Source organism: Nicotiana tomentosiformis, chromosome 7 (assembly GCF_000390325.3).
Source record: "Nicotiana tomentosiformis chromosome 7, ASM39032v3, whole genome shotgun sequence".
NCBI classification, from domain to species: domain Eukaryota; kingdom Viridiplantae; phylum Streptophyta; class Magnoliopsida; order Solanales; family Solanaceae; genus Nicotiana; species Nicotiana tomentosiformis.
The window spans coordinates 119559396-119582599 of NC_090818.1; the positions used below are offsets into that span (position 1 = coordinate 119559396).

The 23204-nt window shown below is 31.3% G+C and overlaps 1 protein-coding gene across 1 annotated transcript; it reads right to left on the reverse strand.

The window, feature by feature from the left end:
- Positions 1 to 457: 457 nt before the first annotated feature.
- On the reverse strand, positions 458 to 7556 carry LOC104103732 (ABC transporter B family member 1). The gene is made up of 10 exons (XM_009611664.4): positions 7043 to 7556; positions 6885 to 6939; positions 6569 to 6744; positions 6279 to 6479; positions 5666 to 5925; positions 5255 to 5571; positions 4637 to 4860; positions 2872 to 3245; positions 2075 to 2789; positions 458 to 1899 (listed from the first exon to the last, which is right to left on the reverse strand). Exons 1-10 carry the CDS (start codon positions 7469 to 7471, stop codon positions 622 to 624), a joined length of 4029 nt encoding a protein of 1342 aa, XP_009609959.1. The 5' UTR covers positions 7472 to 7556; the 3' UTR covers positions 458 to 621.
- Between the last annotated feature and the right edge of the window lie 15648 nt (positions 7557 to 23204).

A 23204-nucleotide genomic window follows, 5' to 3' on the forward strand; every position in this document is an offset into this window, starting at 1 on the left:
ATCAATCGAGTATGATCTAGGCAACCTATCCTAATACAAGTTTCGGTGGCTGATTCCATGACTCGAACCCGTGACCTATCAGTTGAATTTATCTACAAGGCAGCTCGATGGACGAAGCATCCCGTGTTTACGCATGGTTTAGGAAAGTACTGCACCCCAACAGAGTATGATGTATGCAACCTACCATAATGCAAGTTTCGGTGGCTGATTCCACAGCTCGAACGCATAACCTATCAGTTAAATTTATCTAGAGGGTAGCCGATGAACGAAGCATTCCGTGTTTATGTAGGGTTCAGGAAAAAACCATACCCCAAGAGTGTATGATGTAGGCAACCTACCATAATGCAAGTTTCAGTGTCTAATTCCACAACTCAAACCCGACCAGTGACCTATCAGATGAATTTATTTGTACTAATAAAAAGAAATGAAGCTAACTATTATGAGGGGAGACCATGAGTGAAGGTTGAAGGAAAATTTTAAATTTTAGATTAATGCACATATTATACTATACTATACTAGAAATAGTGAACAAGAAATTAGCATCCAAAAAATAATAAGGGTGTTACACGAGGTATACTCCTTTTCTAGTGGTATTTTCTTTTAGCCATAATTTCAAGTTTCTCAATCTTGATCTTCCTTGGGACGTGCAGAAGAAGTGGAGCCTGTTGCCATATTCACAGCTTCACCATGTGTAAATCTTTGTAGTTGTATCATACGTGCATAAATTCCGTCCGCGTAGTTTTTCAACAGATGAGAATGAGAACCTTGTTCTGCTACTTTCCCGTCATCTATCACCGCGATTACATGTGCATTTCTGATTGTGGATAGCCTATGTGCAACCACAATGGTCGTCTTTCCTGCACAGGCGCGATCCAGTGCTTCTTGTACACATTTTTCAGACTCTGCATCGAGAGCACTTGTTGCTTCGTCTAGCAACATTAGCTCTGCTTTCCTTAGGAAAGCACGAGCGATGGCAATTCTTTGCTTTTGTCCACCGGACAACTGAACTCCCCTTTCTCCGACAAATGTTTTGTAGCCATCAGGCAATGCAGATACAAACTTGTGGGCGTTTGCCAAGGTTGCTGCTTCGATTATCTCAGCTTCAGTTGCTGATTCATGTCCATAAGCAATGTTCTCGTAGATGGTGGTAGCAAAGAGGCAAGGTTCTTGTGGCACCACGGCAATGTGTTTTCTCAAAGACTTAAGGTTGTACTTTCGAATATCTTTGCCATCAATCATGACACGTCCGGATGATGGCTCATAAAACCGCTCGATTAGTGCAATGACCGAGCTCTTTCCACACCCACTTGGTCCAACGAGAGCAAGAGTCTTTCCAGCTCGAGCACGGAGATTTAAATCACGGAATATTGACACATCGGGCCTAGTGGGATATGAAAAGTCTACATGCTTAAATTCCACTTCACCGCGAAGACGATCAGGGGCAGCGGTGGCATCTGGATCATCAGGCTCAACTTCTGTTTTACGGTCAAGGAGGTCGAACACTGAGCGCATTGCTCGGCCACCTTTGATGAAGTCGGGGGCTAAGGTTAACGTTTCAGCTGCACCGTTAGCAGAAACCATGAGGACCATGAAAACACGGATAGTCTTCGAGAAGTCAGATATCCCGTGCTTGACAAGCCACGAGGCATACCAAAGGCCAAGGGCATAGGAAGCATAAAGCAAGAATTGAGCTATCCCATAACCGCTTCCTGCAATCTGTCCTTTCCAGAAGCAGCGCCTTAGTGGAGTTTGGAGGCTGGAGTTGAAAAGGTTGACGATTTTTGTTTCAGAATTGAAGGCAGCGACTGTTCTTACGTTAGCTACAGCTTCCCCTGCAAGTTGTGTTGCTTTGGCATGAGCAGCTTCTAGGTCTCCCGAGAATCCCGTCATGAACATTTTCTGGTGGAGAATACAGACTATTCAGCACACTACGAAAATATAATCTAAAACTAATGTAAACCATAATAACCTAAATACATGTTCTACAGTGGAGACTGTTGGTCTTTATCTGAAGAATTTGCTAACTGATTAATTAACATGCTATGCAAATTGAGTTGAATTTCTGTGAACTCACCTGTAAAACAGTTGCCGCAACAACCACAGGGAAGACAGCAATGAGGACAAGGGCGAGACGCCACTGCAGTACAAATCCTGCAGTGCATGCAACTAGCATGAGAGCCGAGTTCTGCATAATGACGGAGATTCTATCTCCAATGGCTGACCTAACATTGTTGGCGTCGAGAGCTAGCCTTGCTGCAATTCTTGAACTGTCATTCTCTTCCTGATCAAACCATGCCATTTCCATTTTAAGCACGGCGTCCAGCATTTTCTCTCGCACCCGTTTTGTCAAATTCTCCCCCACTACATCCCAGAAGAAATGCTGTAGAGTATTGAAAATGAGCGCAGCCGATGAAACTCCAATCAAAAGGTAACAGTATTTTGCAATTTGTTTGCTCATGTAAGCATGGTCAGGATTGTAATACACGCTAAGAACAGCACTCAGGACATATGCAAAGAAAGCACTAAGTGAACCACAAATGACAGAACCGATGGAACCAACTAAAGCGTAAGTCCACTCAGGAGAGTTCATCTTTGCAAGCCGGCCGAACGAACTAGCTTGGTCCTTGAATGCAAGCTTTTCATGTCGGTAACTAGAATATGCAGCATCGAGGGAGAGGCTGAAGTCCGATGTAGAAAAGTCAGACAACCGGCGGGAGTATGGTGATCGACCGTAGGAAGAGTTTCTAGTGATGATTGGTGAGCTTACGGAGTTCCTTGCGCTCGAGGGCCTGCAAAAAAGAAAATGTTGAAGAACATTAAATTCTTGTTGACAACAAAGGTCAAGACCGCGATATAAGGTGTATTAGATACCTCGCACTGCTCTTTCTGGCATTATTAAGAGCTGTTTCATGAGCTGTTTCTTGCATTTTGATGAGCTTAGCGTACATACCATTCTCTCCTTTACTCATAAGCTCATCATGCGATCCAATTTCAGAAACACTGCCTTGTTGTAGTACGGCCACTAGATCAGCCTTTCGGATGGTAGACAGGCGATGAGCAATTACGAGAGTCGTTCGTCCAATCATGAACCTGTCTAGAGCCTCTTGCACTAGTTTTTCTGATTCAGAATCTAAAGCACTAGTCGCCTCATCTAAGAGAAGGATTGCTGGATTCTTAAGCATGGCCCTTGCTATTGCAATCCTCTGCTTCTGTCCACCTGATAATTGTACTCCTCTCTCCCCTACCTGCAATGTCCAGCTACACATGAGTTTCTGTTGGTCTAACTTGAAACACCAAAATAATCAATACTATATGCAATGCAGAACTAAGTGTCATTTTTCGCTCAAATTAACAAATAAAAGTTTGATCTTGATTATTAACATCTTATAAAAAGATCAAGGCCAAATTCTATTATGAAATTTATTCATAAAATAGAACTGTTATAACAGTCCAGCAATTATCTATGTTGCTCGGACTCTCCAAAAATGTTAGTGAGTACGTGTCAGATCCTCCAAAAGTAGTGTATCTTACGGATGCGGCAGTATTTTTGAGAGTCCGCACAACATAGGTAATTATCTCTAGCTTTTATCAACTTGTCCCTTTGCTAACTTCCCATTCAACTTTTTATTTTTTTTTTACTTTTTTTACCTATCCAAAGAAGTGTCCCTTATATCCTGTGAAAACCATAAATTCCAAGAAAAATATTTATTTGTTTTTTGGATATCAGGCTTATTATAAATTTATAATCCAACCGATAACCCTACATGTTTTTTCTAATTTGTTTTTTGTCATCTCTCCAACTACTAAAGGGTTACAACAAGTCTTTTGTTTTTCACATGCATAGATAAAATAAAAACTTGTTCCTGCACATGCATTGTTGACTGAAACCCATGTTACCTATTTCTTAAATGAATGACCAGTCCCCCTACAAACATTGACTTCACTAAAAAAATATAAGGTTTGTTTGTTGACCAAACAAAAACAATTTAGACACAAAAACCAATACAAGTGAGACTAATGAAAGCATCTTTGTGAAATGATTTACAATCAAAATGTACCTTGTAAGACATAAACTTTGACCATTCAACAAAGCCACCGAATTTGCCTTTGCCTAAGGCTAAAGTCATCCTTTATATGAAGAAAAAAAACGATTTCTTTTTATGCCCATTGACTAAGGGAAAATACAGCAAAAAGAAAAAAACATCAACCTTATTTTAGAGCTCACTCTGAGGCATTCTCTACCATCAAACTTATATCCAATCCATCTTCCACAAACTGGTGGGACCCAACATGAGTAATATTAAATGTCACACACATTTAATAGCATATGGAATGTAGAAGAAAATTTAAAACATTTAATGATATATCTGCTAGATCTTTAATGCAACATAATTAGTTGAGTCTAAAGTAGCTAAATTTCTTTTTGGTTCAAGAATTTTAACACATTTGGCCGGTCAGGCGAATATAATTACAACCGCTAGCCAAATATACAAAATTATACATTAATTATGTATAACATATGTACATTATATATTAATATACAAAATAACAATAAAATTTACCGGCTATTATTTTGGAGGGCGGCTATACAATGCAAATTTCCCAAAAAATTAAGGATTTGGAATAATTAACTAACCTGAGTATCAAAACCATCAGGAAGCTTGATTATGAAAGAATGTGCATTGGCAACTCTAGCAGCTTCTTCGATTTCAATTTGAGTTGCATCCGGCCGTCCTAATAATATGTTTTCTTTGATGCTGGTGGCAAAGAGTGCTGGTTCTTGGCTCACAAGCCCAATTTGCTGTCTCAGCCATTTCAACTTCAGTGTCTTTATGTCATTCCCATCAAGCAGAAGTTGTCCTGCATACAAACTAATTATTAGCTGAGATTCTCATTCCAAAACATGTCTCCACATAAACACATGGAATTCACTTCAACTACCAAACATTTCATTAAGATGCCCATCACAAGATGTGTGAATGTATAAAGGCACTTTTTCATTTTTGGCCCATCGGCCGAAATTAATTACGGGCGCTCGCCAAAATATACAAACACATATATACACTGATTATGTATATACTATGTATATATATATATATATATATATATATACACACACACTTAATACACAACAAATATATATTTGCCGGCTTTTATTTTTTAGGGCGGCCCAAAAATGTAATTATCCAATTTATAAAGGCACATTGCTGATATTGAATTCAATAATGAGGTAATTGTGCAAAGTTGAGCTAACCTGAGGTGGGATCATAAAATCTTTCAATAAGGGAGACCACAGTGCTTTTTCCAGAACCACTGCTTCCAACTAAAGCAATGGTCTTTCCAGCCGGAACAATGAGGTTGAAATTGTCGAGAATCTTGATTTCTGGCCTTGAAGGGTAGGAGAAATCAACATCTTTAAGCTCTAGTTGCCCACTAACGGAGTCCAATTCCAAGCCCGTTCTGGCGTTTCTGTCGACGCTCGGTTTATGATCGATAATTCGGAAAATCTTGGATGCTGCAACTCTGGCCTTTGCAAATGCAGTCATACTAGGAGCAGATTGTCCCAAAGCCCTATCGATAAAGTAGAAATCTTTAAGCAATTAAACTTCTTTAAAAAAAAAAGTAAACGAATTCGACACGTTATTGTACAATGCTAAGTACTTACAGTCCACCTATCATAACAGCAAACATTGTTGCAATGGCAAGTCCACCATTGGTATAATGATGCCTAACCAAATAGCCGCCGTACCATAGAAGAAGAGCATAGCAACAGAAAACAGTGAAATATGTAGCCCCAAGTCCTAATCCTTTTGAGAATCCACTCTTATAACCAATCTTTTGAGAAACTTTAAGTGCTGCTGAGTATGCTTGCATTGCTTTTGACTCACCAACAAATGCCAGTACTGTCCTAATTTGAACTACTGTCTGCAATTTGGCTACACTTCAGTAAACCAATAGAAAAATGCAGAGGATATATTTTCTTAACTGAGCTTTTAAAAAAAAAAAACAGTCCGGTGCACTAAGTTCCTGCTATGCGCGAGGTCCGGAAAAGGCCGGACCACAAAGGTCTATTATACGTAGACTTAACCTACGCAGTCTTATGCTGCATTTCTGCAAGAGACCGGCAGTCTTATCCTGCATTTCTGCAAGAGACCGTTTCCTCGACTCGAACCCGTGAACTCCTGGTCACATGCCAGCAACTTTAACAGCTATGCCAAGGCTCCCATTCTTAACCGAACTTAATTTCACATAATTTGTACTACCATTTATCTTTTTACCTGTTCAACAATGTTCCCTGCCTTTGAAAGTGCTTCTTGACTCTTTCCAGAGAGCTTAGCTAATGTAATAGTGTGAATAGCACCAATTACAGCAATTAGAGGAACTACAGCAAGAGTAACAAGAGCTAGTTGCCACACTGCTGTAAATCCTACCACAAATCCAGATACAAATGTAGCCATATAATGAATGAAATTACCCAACTGCACAAAAAAAAAAAAAAAAATCAGATCCTAACTCCATACCCATTATCCAAAAAATGAATAAGAATCAATTTTTATAGTATGTTCACCTTCTCACTAATGGCATCTTGGACCATAACAGCATCAGTGTTAATTGCAAAGACAACATCAGAAGTTCTAACTTCAGTATCAAAGTATTGAATATCTTGGTTCAAAGCAGCTTCCAAATATTTAATCCTCATCTTTGTTGTTTGTCTCTCTCCAGTCCACATCCAACATGATATCTCTGCAAAGCCATTACAATCAAGAATCCTAAAAACCAATTCTTGAACCAAAAAAGATTCAATTTTTACAATAAAAATTCAATCTTTATAATAAAGATTCAATCTTTATAATAAAGATTCAATTTTTATGAATTTTTTTTACCTGCCCAAGAAGATGCCCATATAGCAGCACCCACAACTAAAAAGTAAAATGCATACTGCAAAGTAAAGAAAACCAAAACATTATCAAGAAGAAAGGGAAGAAAAAAGGAATTAGCTTTGTTTAATTGTTTTTTATAAGTGAATTTGAGGTTGGTTTACCTTTAAAACTTCTTGAGTCATCTTATCAACATCATTAGCATAAGAGCCAAATGAATTAACAAGATCAGCAAAGAATCTAAGGAACAAAGGTAAAGAACAGCCATGTACAAAAGCACCAAGTGAACCAATTGACATTAGTACATAGTCTAAACCATCAGCAAATCTGAATAACTCCCCAAAACCAACTGCTTGTGGTTGAGTACTTGGCTTTTCATTCCCTTCTTTTTTCCCTTCAGAAACCTCCATTTCTTGTTTTTCTCTTTCTTGTTTTTGTTGTTGTTGTTGTTGTGTTGTGGTTTCTTGAATTTGATGGTTGGCTTTAATAGAGTTGTTATTATTGTGTTCAGAGACAACAAGTTCTAGGCCTTGCATTTCAGACCATTTCCAGTGTTCTCCAATGGTCTTTATCTCCTCAGAATCTTGTGACATTGCTTTGCAAACTTACAAAACACACACACACACACACCACACTTGTAGTTGTTTTTTCCACACTTCCCTTTTATCTCTCTTATTATTATATTACACTCTTCCTCTCTCTCTCTCTCCAACTTTTTAATTATTTTTCTTGTTTGTCACTCCATTTTTTACTATTCCTAGTCATATTTTCTTCCTCACCATTGACTTTTATTGGGAAAAAATCTCACTTTCTTTTTTTATATTTACTGTATGTACTTTATTTTAACTGTGGATTGGGGTTAGTAGTAAAAATTTGTCCATATTTGGTGTTTAAATAATTCAATGAATATATGTTGTACATGTCTTCTCATACACTGATACCATTAAATCCTAATTAATTAATTAACTTAATTTATTACTCTCATCATTCCACTGTATGTGATATATTTATTATTTGGAGTGTCAAAGAAAGTTTTTTTTAACCATTTTTTGCAAATAGGAGTATATTTTAAATAATTTAAATTGTTAACTATTATGTCTCTAGTACTATTGATGTAGTTTTTAAATATGTAAATTTAAGTTTGAAAATATTAAAAGTTTTATGTCCAAACTCATGCAATTAGTCAGCTTAACTCTTTTACTTCGGACTAAATCACAAAAAATAAAGTAGAGAAAATACTAATCTAATGCGAGTAAGTTTTTACCGATAATTTCTTAGTTTTTTCTTCTTCAGTTACTCCTGGTAAATAGTAGAGGAAAGCAAGAGAATTATCCCACAAGAAAAAGAACATAGAATTGACAGATGATGAGTGCAGCCTATAGACCTAGAGAGAGAAAGAGTGTGTGTGTGAGAGAGAGAAAGGCATGAACTTTATCAGCCAACAAAGAATACTGTGTGTAAACTGGAGATTGGTTTTTTTGACCAGAACAACATATTCTGAAACTGGCGGTGGTAAAAAATAAAAATAAAAAATATTTAAATAAGAAATTTGTATTTTCTCCAACATTAATACTACTATCATTTTCACACATCAGATGCCTGTACAAATGTTGTTAATATAAGAGTACTATTTTTTTGACTTTGAGGGACTGTTTGATTTTTGACTTTCTGATTACTACTTTATTTCTTTCGTTTAGGACAGGAGTATAAATTGCTACTCTATAATTTTTTTTTAAAGTAGTATTTGAAGTTAACTTGAAAAATAATTTATGAAATTTGAAATTATGTTTAGTTATGCATTTCACTTGGACAAAAGTTGCAGCTTTGTGAGTGGAGAAAAAAGTTTTTTTGAAACTTTTGAAAAAGTATTTTTTTGAAAAACTCATTTTCGAAAAATTTTCAAAAATTTGTAAATTTCATGGATAAACATATTTTTGAAAATATATATATATATATATATATATGAGTAAACGGGGGCCTTAGATGACACATTTCGCTTATCGAAAGCCAAATTATATAAAGTTTGAATAATATTTTTAAATCTTTTTTATCATATTAACATGAGAAAAATCACAACTTAACTTACTTTTCATACTCTTATAATTTTTAAATATTTAAATTTTAATTTTAAAATACCGAGTTGAATTAATCCAATTTAACTTTAAAATTAATCAAATTAACTCTCAATAGGTAAAATATATCACTTAAATTGAAAATGAAAAAGTATTGTCTATTAAGCTTCTCCCACATGTTAGAATTTAGAAGGCTTTTGCAAGAAATTCACTTCGCTCAAACCATACCCCATTTGTCCTCTTTAATTTTCAATTTTGATTAGAGTTTAAATTCTGTACACGTACAATACATATATTTTATACGGGTAAGTAATTATTTGTAATAATAAATATGGTATAATTTTTTGAAAAATAAAATAATAATTTATCATAATCAGTTAATTTTATTAATAATGTAATAATTCTTTACACATTCAGTGTATATAATTAAATTATCCCCTTTATTATTTGGAATTTCTTCTTTTCTCTTCTTAATTATCCTCCATTTTAGTACTATTTAATAGAGAGCGCCATTTTAGCCCATTTTTATTGTTTCTATACATGGGTATTGTCCCTTAACGAGTATACTAATATTGTAGTTGTTTGATTGTTTGACTGTGTATTTGGAATTTGGAGTCAATCCACTTGGCTGCTTTTCCCCAAAAGAAAAAAAAAACTCGGATTATGGAATGTGTTATATGAATGTTAATAATTCCACTTAAGGTTCAAAATTAAATCACATATGCATGCATAACTTTGAGCTTCTGATAATTTTTATAGTCCCACTTTTCTCAACAAAAAAAAAAAATTACATCTTGAAGTAAGTTGTAGTTTGTTTTTTTTTTTTTAAAGAATTGAGTAATAATTTACTGATCGATCGCAAGTTTGCATAAGGTATAATATGTAATTGCACCTTAAAAACTTACGCCAAACAATCAAGGACAAAATATAAAGTCAGATGGTTGACCGAAACTAATTGTATTTACTAACCAAAAAGTATATAAAATATGTATATAAAATACATATATATATTTTATCGCTTATTATTTTCTGAAACAGCTAAAAATATATATTTCTCGACTATCAATGTCACACAATAGAAGGATCCTTTTCAATTTGATCATGTTGTAATTAATCAATTTTTTTAATTAAAAAAAACAATTGATATATGTCATCAACTAAAAGCTGATTGATTTGATGTTAAGTCTTCTTTTAGACCTAAAAACTATTGATAAATTACATTTTTTTTACCTTCAAAAGTATTACTAGTAGGTACAATCAAATACTTAGTGAATAAAATCACCTAGGTTAAATACAACTAATGATTGTGTTAGAGGAAAAGAACAGGTTGGATCTAAACAAATATCCACTATATTTTGTCCAAATCCTTTCATCTTTAATCTCTTTTTTTTTTTTTTTGTCAGTTTAACACCACATACTTCCACCAAAATCATTTGCTACCCTCTCTAAAAAAAGTTAATGACTTCTAATTGGTTCAGTGCAATATGCTGAGATACGATTTACGGGTTCAGTCGAATTCAATAATTTTGGTTTGAACTCTATTTTTATTTTTAAAAATTTATTAAATATGTATAAATTATTAATTTAGAACTCAATAAAATAAATAAATTTAAAATTCTAAATTCATTAATTTTAAATTCTGGCTCTACCCATGAATATAAGCATTAGGCAACCTAGCTATTTTACTAACACTTGTCAGAAAATCACCAAAAAATCTGCAGATTCCTCCTATTTTTTTCATACTTTAGGGAAAGCCAAAAAATGACAGCAAATTTGTTGGATTCAAGAATTCTTGAAAACCAATAGTACTGTACTGAAATCATTACTTAAAACTAAAATAGGAGCTGAATGGGTTGTTATTATAGAGATCTGGGGTTTAAATTATATTAATGTGGAAGTGTTTTAGATTCTTAAAGTGCAAAATAATTAGTTTTTTTTGGAATATTTTTTTTTCATGTTTAGAGTAAGAAAAGTCAGTGACTCAGCTTTTTTTAGCTATAAAAATGAGTAAAGTAAACTGTGGATCTGACCTTGTCCTGCAAATTCTTTCAGGTTTGTAGCTTGCTTCTGTCAGTTTGTTGTTTTATTTAAAAGATTTAAAAGAAAAAGAATAAATGTGAAAAAGCAAAAAGAAAAAAAAGGAATAGGAATTTAATGAAGTATATTTGACGAATTATTTGCAGGCTTTTGTTACTTTTTGCAAGTCCCTTCACAACAAAGGCTTCTTTTGTTTCCACCACTCACGCGTATTTGTCTGTTTAACTTCCTTTTGAAAAACTTTGCCCCATTTTGACCAATATATATTTTACCATAAAGTCCCTCTTGCTTCTTCTTATTCTATTTTCACCCCTTTGTTCTATAACTTTGCTTTATTATTCCACTATTTTCTTTTCCTCAAAGAAATAAGCTCAACAAATACACTATATGCAGTAATGTAGCCAGAATTTTTACTAAGAAAAATAAAATATAAAAAAGTAAACCCATGAGTTAAGGGAAATTAATATACAATGTGTATATACTTTTTTGACGAAAAGGTATCAATTAATATCCCTTGAATACATGTAGCTCTACCATTGTTTATATGCACTAGCTTTAGTATACGTGCGTTGCACGTGTATTTTGTGTCAATCAGTATAAAATATATATAAGAAAAATAAATTGTTGTATACATTGAAACAATATCTTCTTAACATACAAAGATGATGAATTTAGTTGAATTGGTTATATAATATTTGTAATTATAATATAAATATATCATGTTGTTGTATCTCGTCTAACATCTCTTTGAAATATAAGTAATACAAATTTCGACTACCAATTAGACTAATGACACTATTATATTAGCTCACAATTTGTCAAAATATTTATTTTATCAAAATATTATAAACATTAACTACTGGATATAAATATTTTATCTGATTGTTTATCCGATAGATACGTCACTACATCCCCAAATATATATTTTGAAATTCTAATTGACTAAATAAAGTAATTTTTCATAAAACTTCAGTCACCTAATTTGGCCAGACTTCAGGAAGCTGTTCTTTAAATAAATTTTCTTAGATCTTCATCAAATGATATTAATTAAATAGTTATTATTTTTCTTAAAATGTTAAAAGCTTAAAAAATTAAATAAGAACTTAAATTTTTTAAAAGGAGATCGAGTGCATTCCTAAGATCACCCTACAAGGAAATAATAATATTTTTTTTATTAATTATCAACTAATGAATACAAAAAATAATGAAGCTTTAAAATTAATGGTAACTTTTCACAATTAATTCATCATCAAGATTCTAACACAAATATTTTATGTAGAAAAATGAAGGTAGGTTACTTTTTATAACAAAAGAGATTATGAATTTATAAATTTGCTCAACATAAAAAATACGTGGTATATGGTAAAGAATTATATATTAAGAGAATGATTTTTCTAATTTAGAGGAATATTTGGTAAACAATATTTATTATGACTATAGATTATAAGCAAGTATAATCAATTTTCCATTTCCATGAAGAAAAATAAATAAAATTTGATTTAATTTTTCAAAATTATAAAATAAATATTTTATGTTGTAAATAAATTAAAGCTAATTTTTATATAACAAAGAGATTAAAAGTTTTAAAATATGTTCTATTTTATTTCATCGAGTTGAGTCTTTTTTTAAATATCTATATGTCTAATTCTGACATGGTGATAAAATTTATTTTTTGTAACCAAGGTACATAATATTCGTTCATATAGACTCAGAACCTTTCCAACTTTGTATCAAAATTAAAAGACAACATAATTCAATTATCTTGTCTTAAATGATATGGCGTTGGTAAATAAAATATGGTTATATGGCATTGATAAATAGAATATGGTACTTGGATGTATTTTTGTTGAACAATTAAATCAACGTATAATTGTTGATTTTAAATTGTTAAAAATATCAGTTAATTTAAAGGTCCTAAATCTTGAGAAAATAATTAAATAATTTTTTTGGTCCAGTGTGAGCTCTAATTTTAAAAAAGTAAAAAGAAACGAACACATTTTGCAAGGGACTTTGTATTTTTAATATAGTATAGATTTTTAAGTGTAAGATTTACCTGCATTAAACTCTTAATATTTTTAAAGGTTTTGTAGGACTTTCTACATAATTCAAATAAGAAAGATTTTAATGCATAAAATTTAATTCATTTAAACTGTTAAATATTAAAAAATAATTAATTGACTATTCAATAAATTATTTCTTATAGTACTTGACACATATTCCAAGGACGGCAGATTTTGTTTATTAATAAATGAGAAAAAAACGTTAGTTTTACAATCTTCTATTCTAGGAAATTATTAATCCATTGATAGTAGTATTTAATTAGTACTGTAGAATTAATGAAATATATAATAAGTAATGTATCCCTTGTTAATGAAAGGATATGGGAGAAAACGTGGTAAAAGTATGTTACATTGGTAGTTTTTTTTTTAAGTGATTGATATAAGGTAAAAGTTTAATTGATTTTAAAGTACTAAATATTAGGATTGACTGTCTAGTTTATATAAGGAAGGATTTAATACATAAAATAGAGTAATTAACTTTCAAGTCCTAAATATTAGGAAAATAATTTAAATGACTATTTTGTTTAGTACAAAAATTAATATTTAAAGGGTAAAAAAAAGCGAACGATATTTCACTAAGGGTCTTCGTACTTTTAATATAATATAGATAAGTATGTGTGTGCGTACTACAGAGTGTATATTATATGTATATATAAGCTTAGAGACGGTGGCGGAGCCACTCATCAGCAAGGAGAGTCAAATAGGGGAGTCAAATGACACTCCTTCATCGGGAAATTATACCGCGTAGATAGATTAAATATTTTATTTATATATATATATATATATATATATATATATATATATATATATAAAATATGTGTTGACTCCCCTTAATTTTTTCATATGCTTACTTATTTATATTTTGACTCCCCTTAGGAAAAATTCTGGCTTCGCCAGAGAGGCGGATGAAGTTATATATACTGAGTTCAACCGAACCCAATATTTTTGTACAATACATGAATATATATATATATATATATATATATATATATATATATATATATATATATATATATATATATATATATATATATAAAACTAAAATTTTAAATATTAAATTATGAAATCATAATTTTAAAAGTACAATATAAAAACTTTAAAGATTGAAATTATAAAGTTTAAATTTAAAATTGACCAACATAAGCTTAATTGAAATTATAAAGTTTAAATTTAAAATTGACCAACATAAGCTTAACTAGGGCGATGAGTCTCACAAACCTGTCATATGGCTCTAATATTTTAAATTTAAAAATATGAATGCGTAGAAAACTAGAAATTATCCTAAGATGGAATAGTCATTGGTCATCAAAAATAAACTTATGTATAAAACACGAGGAAGAGAATAATACTCTATAGATAATAGATTCAGTAGGCTGAAGACTAAACCCTATTAATTATTAATGGCTTTAGTTTCTGAGCAAATAAATGTATTTTTTTGTTTCATATTACATGACAGTATTTCTATTTCAGTTTGTTCCAAGAAAAAGACATATTAAAAAACATAAAAAGTTTAAAATTTTACTAAATTATTAATAAATACTTTTATAATTATAGAAATGTTATGGCACGCCTAAAATCACAAATTTAATGGTACTTGTTTGTATATGCCAAAATGCTTTCATTTATGTGTAAAATTCATATTCAGTCAAGTAATATCACCTAAAATGAAACGGAAAGTATTATGTTAAAGTTAGTTTCTCTTGATTGCTTGTGCACATATTTATTCATGAGTTATCGCTTCATTTGCAGAATATTTCAAGCTAGAGTCTCATTAAATGAAGGTGGGGAATGAGGGAGGTAGGATAAAAGATATAACTGATACCCCTTCATTATAATTTATGTGAACTTATTTTTTTTTTAGTCCGTGTCAAAAAGATTAATCGTTTTCATATTTGAAAATAATATTTTTATACAATTATTTAAAGTCACACAAAATATATGTGCCTCATTTTACAGTACAAATTTAAAAGTCTTATTTCTTTTTTTAAACTTGACCAGTCAAATAAATTTACGGATCATGCTTATGAGGGCCCTTGTCCCATTCTATGTGAATTTTTCTAACGTCGTCCTACTGTCACACGTTTTTTTAAAATATTAGGAAGGATCATATTTCACATTGATCATAAGATTCATAAAAACTTAATTCAGTTTTGCTAATCAATTTAAAAAGTATCTTTAAACAATAATTAATATTTGGACAAATTTTTAAATGTATATTTTTCTGCTTCTAAAAAAACTATTTTTGCTTCTACTAATAAAATTTTGTTTTCCTTCTAAAAGCTTGACAAACACCTTAACTTTGAAAAAAAATTATTTTTGATAGGAAAAGCAGCTTGGGCTATAAAAAAACTTGGCCAAACGGACTATAAATTTAGCTTTGGGTGCTTTTTTTCAAATTTTGTTTTCAAATAGAGAGTATTAATTGTCAAATTGGAAAAGAAACCCACAGAATACAGTGACAAGTACAGAGTGCAGATGTTAATGAAACATAGTTAATTTATGCAGGAAGTATTGATCGACTCCACTCTTTTTTGGGGTCTTACAAGTACTTGTACATTTATTACTCTCGGATCAATTAATGAAATTAAATTATTTTTAGGTCCTCAACGATTTCTTACTTCATTTTTTCTGGCCAGTATACTTTGATTACCAGATTTGGAAAATAAATTCAATAACCGTAGTTGTCACGACTCGAGTGTATGATATGTATTGTCCATTTTGAACTTAAACCTATGCGAATTTGTCTTCCGATATATGTTACATCAAATTTTAAAAGCGCGCGTTCCATATGAACTTATGATCAACATCGGCCCGCCCTATGTAATAGCCGTCACAGTGGTTCTAGCTCTTGTTTCTAATATTTTAAATTTTTAGAAGCAAGATTGAATATTATGCCAATCGAGTAGGTAGTTTTGGAAGTTGTGCCAATTAACAAGTAGATAAAGGAGCGATGCGAATGCTTGTGAGCATCGTATTTTTTTTTTGCATTCGTGTCTCTATAGGGAAATTCTTTCATTACTTCAACTAGCTAGTACTAATTGATGCACTATCAAAATATGCACGTAACCAATTAATGTGGTTAATTATAACATATTATTATGAATTCGAAGCTATTTAAATAACTCTTAATGAGAAGAGATAGGCAAATAACTAAATTTATGCTTTTGTGAAAGATCCTTCAGGATATAATATTATTTTCCTTATCTCTTTATGTATAAACTACGCTAACAGTTCGAGCCAAACGACCACAAGAAACAAAAATATTATTGGGAATATGCTTTAATTTAGGACTAAACTTTGGACTAAAACAAGATTAGATATCTAAAAGAACATAAAAAACAATGATAGGGAATTAGAAAAAAATGAGCAAGTTATGACAATAAAGGTTGGTTGGGTGAGTAGTTTTTCATATGGGAGACTTGAGATCGATTCGCCTCATCATCAACTTTCTCAGCCAGAGCTCGTCGCATCGGACTTGCCTAGTGCGATTTACATTTACTGCGTGGATTGCGAGCTATTGCACAATAAATAAATTACTCAGTGCGCATCCGAAAGGTCGAGGTTGTGGATTTTCTTGAAAATTTTCCAAAAACAAATAAGAAAAATAAAATGATAAACTAGTAGGAAGAATAGGGGAACAATCATAGAGATATGGCCGTTATCGTATGCTATTTTTTTATTTTATAAAATGAGATAAAACAGAAAAATCCAATAAGTTAGTTGAGTTTTGGGGTAAATCAAAGGGGGAGTCGGTGGTCTAATTCCAATAAAGAAGTTGAAATTTGCAAATCAAGAAAAAAAAAAAACAAAGGCATAAACTAAGAGGTTCAATTGAAATACTACTAATTGTAATGGTCATGTGTTTTATAAACTAATCAGAGCTTAATTTGGGGAAGAAAGAGAGAAGACTTCAAGAAGTCAAAAAGGCAAAACCCTAATTCACTCACCCTTTCTTCATAATTAGTTAGCCTTATTAAAAGGGATGTCCCCTATTTGAATAATCCATCCTCACTTCCAAGGTGCAGAGGGATTGATTTAAAATAAAAAACAATGAGGTGCACGAAGCATCTCGCATTCACAAAAGGTTCGATTAACGTTTTGATACTGACTGTGTATAGAATTTTTATATTATCTACTAGTTACGTTTAATTACTATAAAATATATAACTTTTCATAGCAAATCTGAAATGGTAACTTTATTTAAGTAACAACTTGTTATATATGATTAAATTAATTCCATATTGTAATTTTTTTTTGTTGCACAATCAATGTATATAGATTAATTCTTAATTAAGCATTAAAATATGAGTTAATTTAATTTTAAGATATGAACAAGAAGCACTCAAATGCCCACTCAAATACTTGTTGAAAAAGTGATGCATGTGATGCTTATTATGCCACCCTATTGTCTTGCTTGTGGGTAAGTGTGCTTAATTCAGACCCAGTCAAAAAAATATATGATTAAATAAGGTTAAAGTTTTAATTAAAATTAAAAAGAAGCTTTAATGATTCTAGGCATTGTTGTTATCTGGGGATTGATCTTTTAATTATTTCATAGCATACTTTAGGGTCCACTTAATTTGAAAAACCTATGTTTAGCAATCTTCGTCTAACTATCTGCGTCTTTTATGCATTTCAATTCATGATTAAAAAAGTAATAATAAATGAATTGAATTCTAGTTCATTAAGAAATTTGATAATCAATCAATCAGTGGATATGTGACCTCTAATATTCTATTTAAATAATTTCTTAATAAGGGATTTTTAGTGTTCGGGTACAGAAGTAGTTAGCAGTTTATTGATCTAACCTATTTAGATAAATAAAAGAAAATTAAAATTTATAGGATTAGAACCGATTATTGTCGACGAATTAAAACGACAGTCAAACAACTAGTCAAGTATGTCAAAATTAATTAAATCAATCATAATTTAATGTTATTTTTTTTAAGTATGGGTTTAATCTATTTGTGCTATTTTGGTTTTATGCGAACATTAGTTTATCTTTTGGAAAATGGAAATGCAGCTGAACACTTTGTATTAATAAAATTTTTGCCTATTTTCCCCTTATTGATATATTAAAAAAAATTAAAAACTTCCCTAACCGTCAATTATCACATCTTATCGAGCCAAATGAAATCAATTTACTAGATTAATCTTTTCAAGATTTTATTTTCCTTCGTTGAAGATAAATTTTTTTTTTCATCGTAAAAATAAAGTTATACCAAAACGGATAAAATTAGAGAACATATTCTCGGGTACGATTTTTAGTACGTAATTAAGGAAGTTATTGAAAGGTGACTAAAATGTGAGAAAGATATTAACATCAATGAGTGGTTCACTAGGAAATTTACTTCACTTCATGTTTTTTTTTTCTTTTTTTCCTTTTTTTGTATGGTTGCAAATTTCAATTTTTTGTGGGTGCCTAATTAGTTGAAAAAAAGAGAGACTAATTTAAAAAATGTTATAGGTTTCACGGCCTTCAAAATGGATGCATAATATTTTGTTGTGCAATTAAGGTACATACTTGCAACTGAGGCAACTACTTCTAAATACTTAATTAACTTTATTGTCCCTATGACCTACTCATTTTCATAACTATTGTTGGCATATTGGGAGCAACCCTTGATTTATCTTATTTTATTCTATCATTTTTACTGATTAAATATCTTTATCTTGTCATTTACTTTGTCTGCCCATAGCACTAATCCTATCAAATTTGTGCAAAAAACATAATATGCCCTAATATTGTAGCTAATAGGCATCTATAGAAACTAGACAATATTCCACATTAATATGATTTGTATTGTCTATAGGTGGTAGTAAATCTTTATAGAGGTGTCTTTTATCTTGACTTTCGTATACAATAAGTTTCTTTTAGGATATTTTAAAAAAAGAGACTAATTCGATGCACGAAATATCCCGCGTTCACGTAGGGTCGGGTGAAGGGCCGAACCCTAATAGGTGTGATGTAGGCGGCCAAGTCTAATACAAATATAACGAGCTGATTCAACAGCTCAAATTCGTGACTTATATATCATACGTAGACAACTTTACCATTGCTCGAAAAAATTGTTCAAATGACCATATTGATATGAATTGTGACCATATTGATATGAATTGAGGCCAGGAACACCTGAAAGTGGCAAATCTTTTATAAAGATTTGAATCTAACGGAAAATAACATGAATAGATTGATTCCCTATTGATTGTTAGGCAACATCATATGGTCCCAAACAAAAGAATAAGATAAAGAAAAAGGTAAAAGAGCAAAAGTTAACATAAAGTTTTTAATGTGTCTAACTAACATTTTATTTAACAATTTAATGTTCGAAATTCACTATCTAATTAATATGTATTCACGTCGAATTGACCAACTCAAAATTCTTTATTTTCAAGACTCTAAAATTAAGTGCAAAGAAATCTCAACCATTCCATAATCGCTAGATGGTTATAACAACTGTTTCTACTTGTACTCTTCTACTACTGGGAACAATCAAGGATATTACCCATAATTTTTTCACAAGGAAAATTTTGCCTAATTAGATGAATATAATATATGCTATTATCACTCTCCATATAGAATGTGACAGTCAATTGAAACAAAAGGTTGCTTGATGTAGATATTGGTGGATAATCGTATTTCATTATTTATTTATTTATTTATTTTATGATTAGGTAAAAATGTAGAATCAAACCAATATCTTTGTAAATTTATTCTTCTCCAACCTCTTTATCGCTTTTTGGTTTTCAAAGTTTAAAGGTTACAACAAATTATAACACTTCGAAAGTTGCAATGTGCAATTCTATCATTACAATTTCTTGAAATTCCTCGCTACTAGAAAACTGTCAAAATCCGTTCAGAGCATACCGACCGAAATTGATCGGAAAGAAATACCGACCGAAATCGGTTGGAAACAAAATGAATTGGTCGAAAAATTCAAATAACAAATTTTAAATAAAAATACCGTCCGCAATCGATCGGAAAACGTGACCCCACAAAAAAAGAAAGTTTGCTTTATCTGAAACAGTTAAAATTTTCGACCGACTGCGATCGAAAATGATCAATCTTTTACCAAAGCCTGGTCAGACTAGCATACTATCTACAAAAAAATGATTCATTAAAAAAATTATAGAATACCGACCGATGTCGGTCGGAAATTCTAATTTTTTTTTCGCCCTTTGTCAATTGTTTTTTTTGATAATAAAAAAAATATTTTTAATATAATTTTAAAAATACCGACTGAAATCGGTCGGAATTTTTGATTTTAAATTTTAAATATTTTAATATGACCAACCGAGTTCGGTAGGAAATGAACAATTTTAAAAAATGAATAATTAAAATTTCGACTGAAGACGGTCGCTAATTTAAATATAATTAAAAATTATTTTCAAGAATACCGACTGAATTCGGTCGGTAAATTTATTTTGTGTCAGATTATTTGGTCAAAGTGCGTTGAGAATTACCGATCGACTTTGGTCGGAAAGATCGATCGTCTGCGGCCGCCTCGCATTAGCGACTATTATTTTTTCGACAAATTGAAAACGGTCAGAAATCAGTTAATTTTTTTTAATTTCGACCGATTTCGGTCGGTTTTTCTGGACATTTTTTGCCAGTTTTCTAGTAATGACTAGTGGAATTCTCTTCGAACATTTTCCCTTTGTTTTTACCAACTTTTCACATGATACGTTGATGATATTGTCAAATGAGTACTAGACACCATATGAGAAATAATAATAACATACCCAATGTATTCTCACACTATGAGGTCTAGTAGAATAATATGTACGTAAACCTTACCTCTATCTTGTGCAGATAGAGATGTTATTTCTCGTATATCCTTTACTCAAGAAAAGTAATTCTTAGTAGGTTTGAAAAAAGAAAAACAATAGTGAATAAGTCATGTTGACAATAATGAAGACAAGAATAATAAGAAAGGCAAAATAATAGAGCAATACGAAAACCGATACAAGAGAAACATCATGTAATAATAAAAATCGAAGGCTAATAATACACATGATATGGAAAATACGGAACATATACGGTATGAGTGTCAATGGTTCGGTTCGACCGGTTATTTTATAAAATTTATACCATACCAATTTTCGGTTATTTTATTATGTATAACCAAAATTAAACTTTCCAAAGCCGTCCCAATCATATCGGTTTCTCTTCGGTATCGATACAGTTCGGTTACTTTTCGGTATTTTTTTAAATGTCACGTAAAAGACACTAATAGAAGTAGAATGCACTAACATACGTATTTTTATAGGATTTCGCAAAACTCTCTAGATATTTTTACTGTTTAAAGGGTTATGAGTTAAGAAAACATGAAAGATGGCCAGAGTATATATCCATCAACTATTCTACAACATCGTATAAGAAACTAATAGCCTGTTTGGCCAAGCTTCTCCAAATTCAAAAGCACTTTTTTTTCAAAAAAAGTATTTTTTTTCCATATTTGAAGTGTTTGGCTAGCTTAGGAGAAAAAAAAGTGCTTTTGAGGAGAAGCAAAAACAGTTTTGGAGAAACAGAAAAAAGTAGCTTCTTCCAAGAAGCACTTTTTTTAGAAGCATTTTTGAGAAAAATACACTTAGAAGCACTTTTTAAAAGCTTGGCCAAACACTAATTGCTGCTTAGAAGTACTTTTTAAATTAAATAACCAAACATAAACTGTTTACCACCAAAAGTAGTTTTGAAAAAAGTACTTTTGAAAAAAAGTCACTTATCAAAATAAGCTGTTTTTTTCCAACTTGGCCAAACGGGCTATAAGCAAAGACAAAAAAAATATAAATCACATGAATGAAAAAATATAAACCAAGTTGGAACTCAATAATAAAGTGAAAGATTAAATACCCAAACGGATAAAATTAAATCATACAAAAGGAAACATATTCAATATATTGCAGCTTGCGACTCATAATCGCTAGAATACCTTGTGTCTTGCTAATGAATATGTTGGAAATAATTTAGTTTCAATAGGAGTAGCATAATATATTTGAGAATTAGGATTTTGAGTTAATTACTCGTTGGATTGTAACCATTTTTATAATTTCAAGGCCCACGAAAAAATTAATGCATTATTATTTTTAAACTTAATATATAAATACATTTTCTACATATAAATTTATTTGGTATAGTTCGGTGTTGTTTTGGTTTATTTTCACAAAATAAAAACCTACCCTAATTATCAGCACGATTATAAATTTATATAAAAACCTACGATTTTATTAAAAGAAACCTAAAAATCGGTTCGGTATGGTACGGTTCGGTCGATTTAGTCGATTTTTAAATATCCATTGACATCCCAAATATACTGATATTCCAAACTCAACTACCTATTAACTTTCTATTCTAATACTCGACCTCCGCATCTTCCGATTAAGGTCATGTTCTCAACTGGAAATGAGACACCGTATGAGGGGAAAAAAGGAAGCTTTACCAAAAGGCCCAGCTAATTGTCAATAATGAAAATGTGCAGCTATTGGATGCATAACTAATAGTTTAATACAATTATTTTACAAACAACTCACTTCACAGAAAAGCAAATCTTTTTTTTTTTTTTTGCTTTGATTCACAATATTCAATATAAGAGTATCAAACTTCTTTTTTATAGTAGCACAATCTTTTAGCTCAAGCTCAAAAGTGGAAAATAACAGATACTATAACAAGTTGGCAACCACAGTCCAGTTCAACTATTACAGTATGCACATCACCACTTTTAATATTAAAAAAAAAAAAATTGTATTAAATAAAGTGTTGTTTGGCTTATTGGATTTTAGAGTTGATTCTTGAGTTGTTAAAGTGGGAATCCAATTAAGAAGAATCAAAGAAAAGGTCTTACAAAAATTTAATATGTATTGTATGAGTTATGCATAATATTTTTTAATTTTAGTATCCTTAACGGTAGCAATTAAGTCTGCATTATGAAACTAATTAACCCTTTAAATAAGTGACATTTGTACTCTCTAATTGGTGGTTTCCAGAAAATCTTGCGCATGCTTTTCTTAATTAAAAGCCTTTTAAGTGAATTAATCACTGGAGCACATGCTTAGGAACCTTCTCTACGAGTTTTGCAAGATTTTCTAACCACTTGTTTTTTCTTCCAACATAATCTAATGGACAGGGCTTTTAATACATTTGGCCGATTCATAAAAAA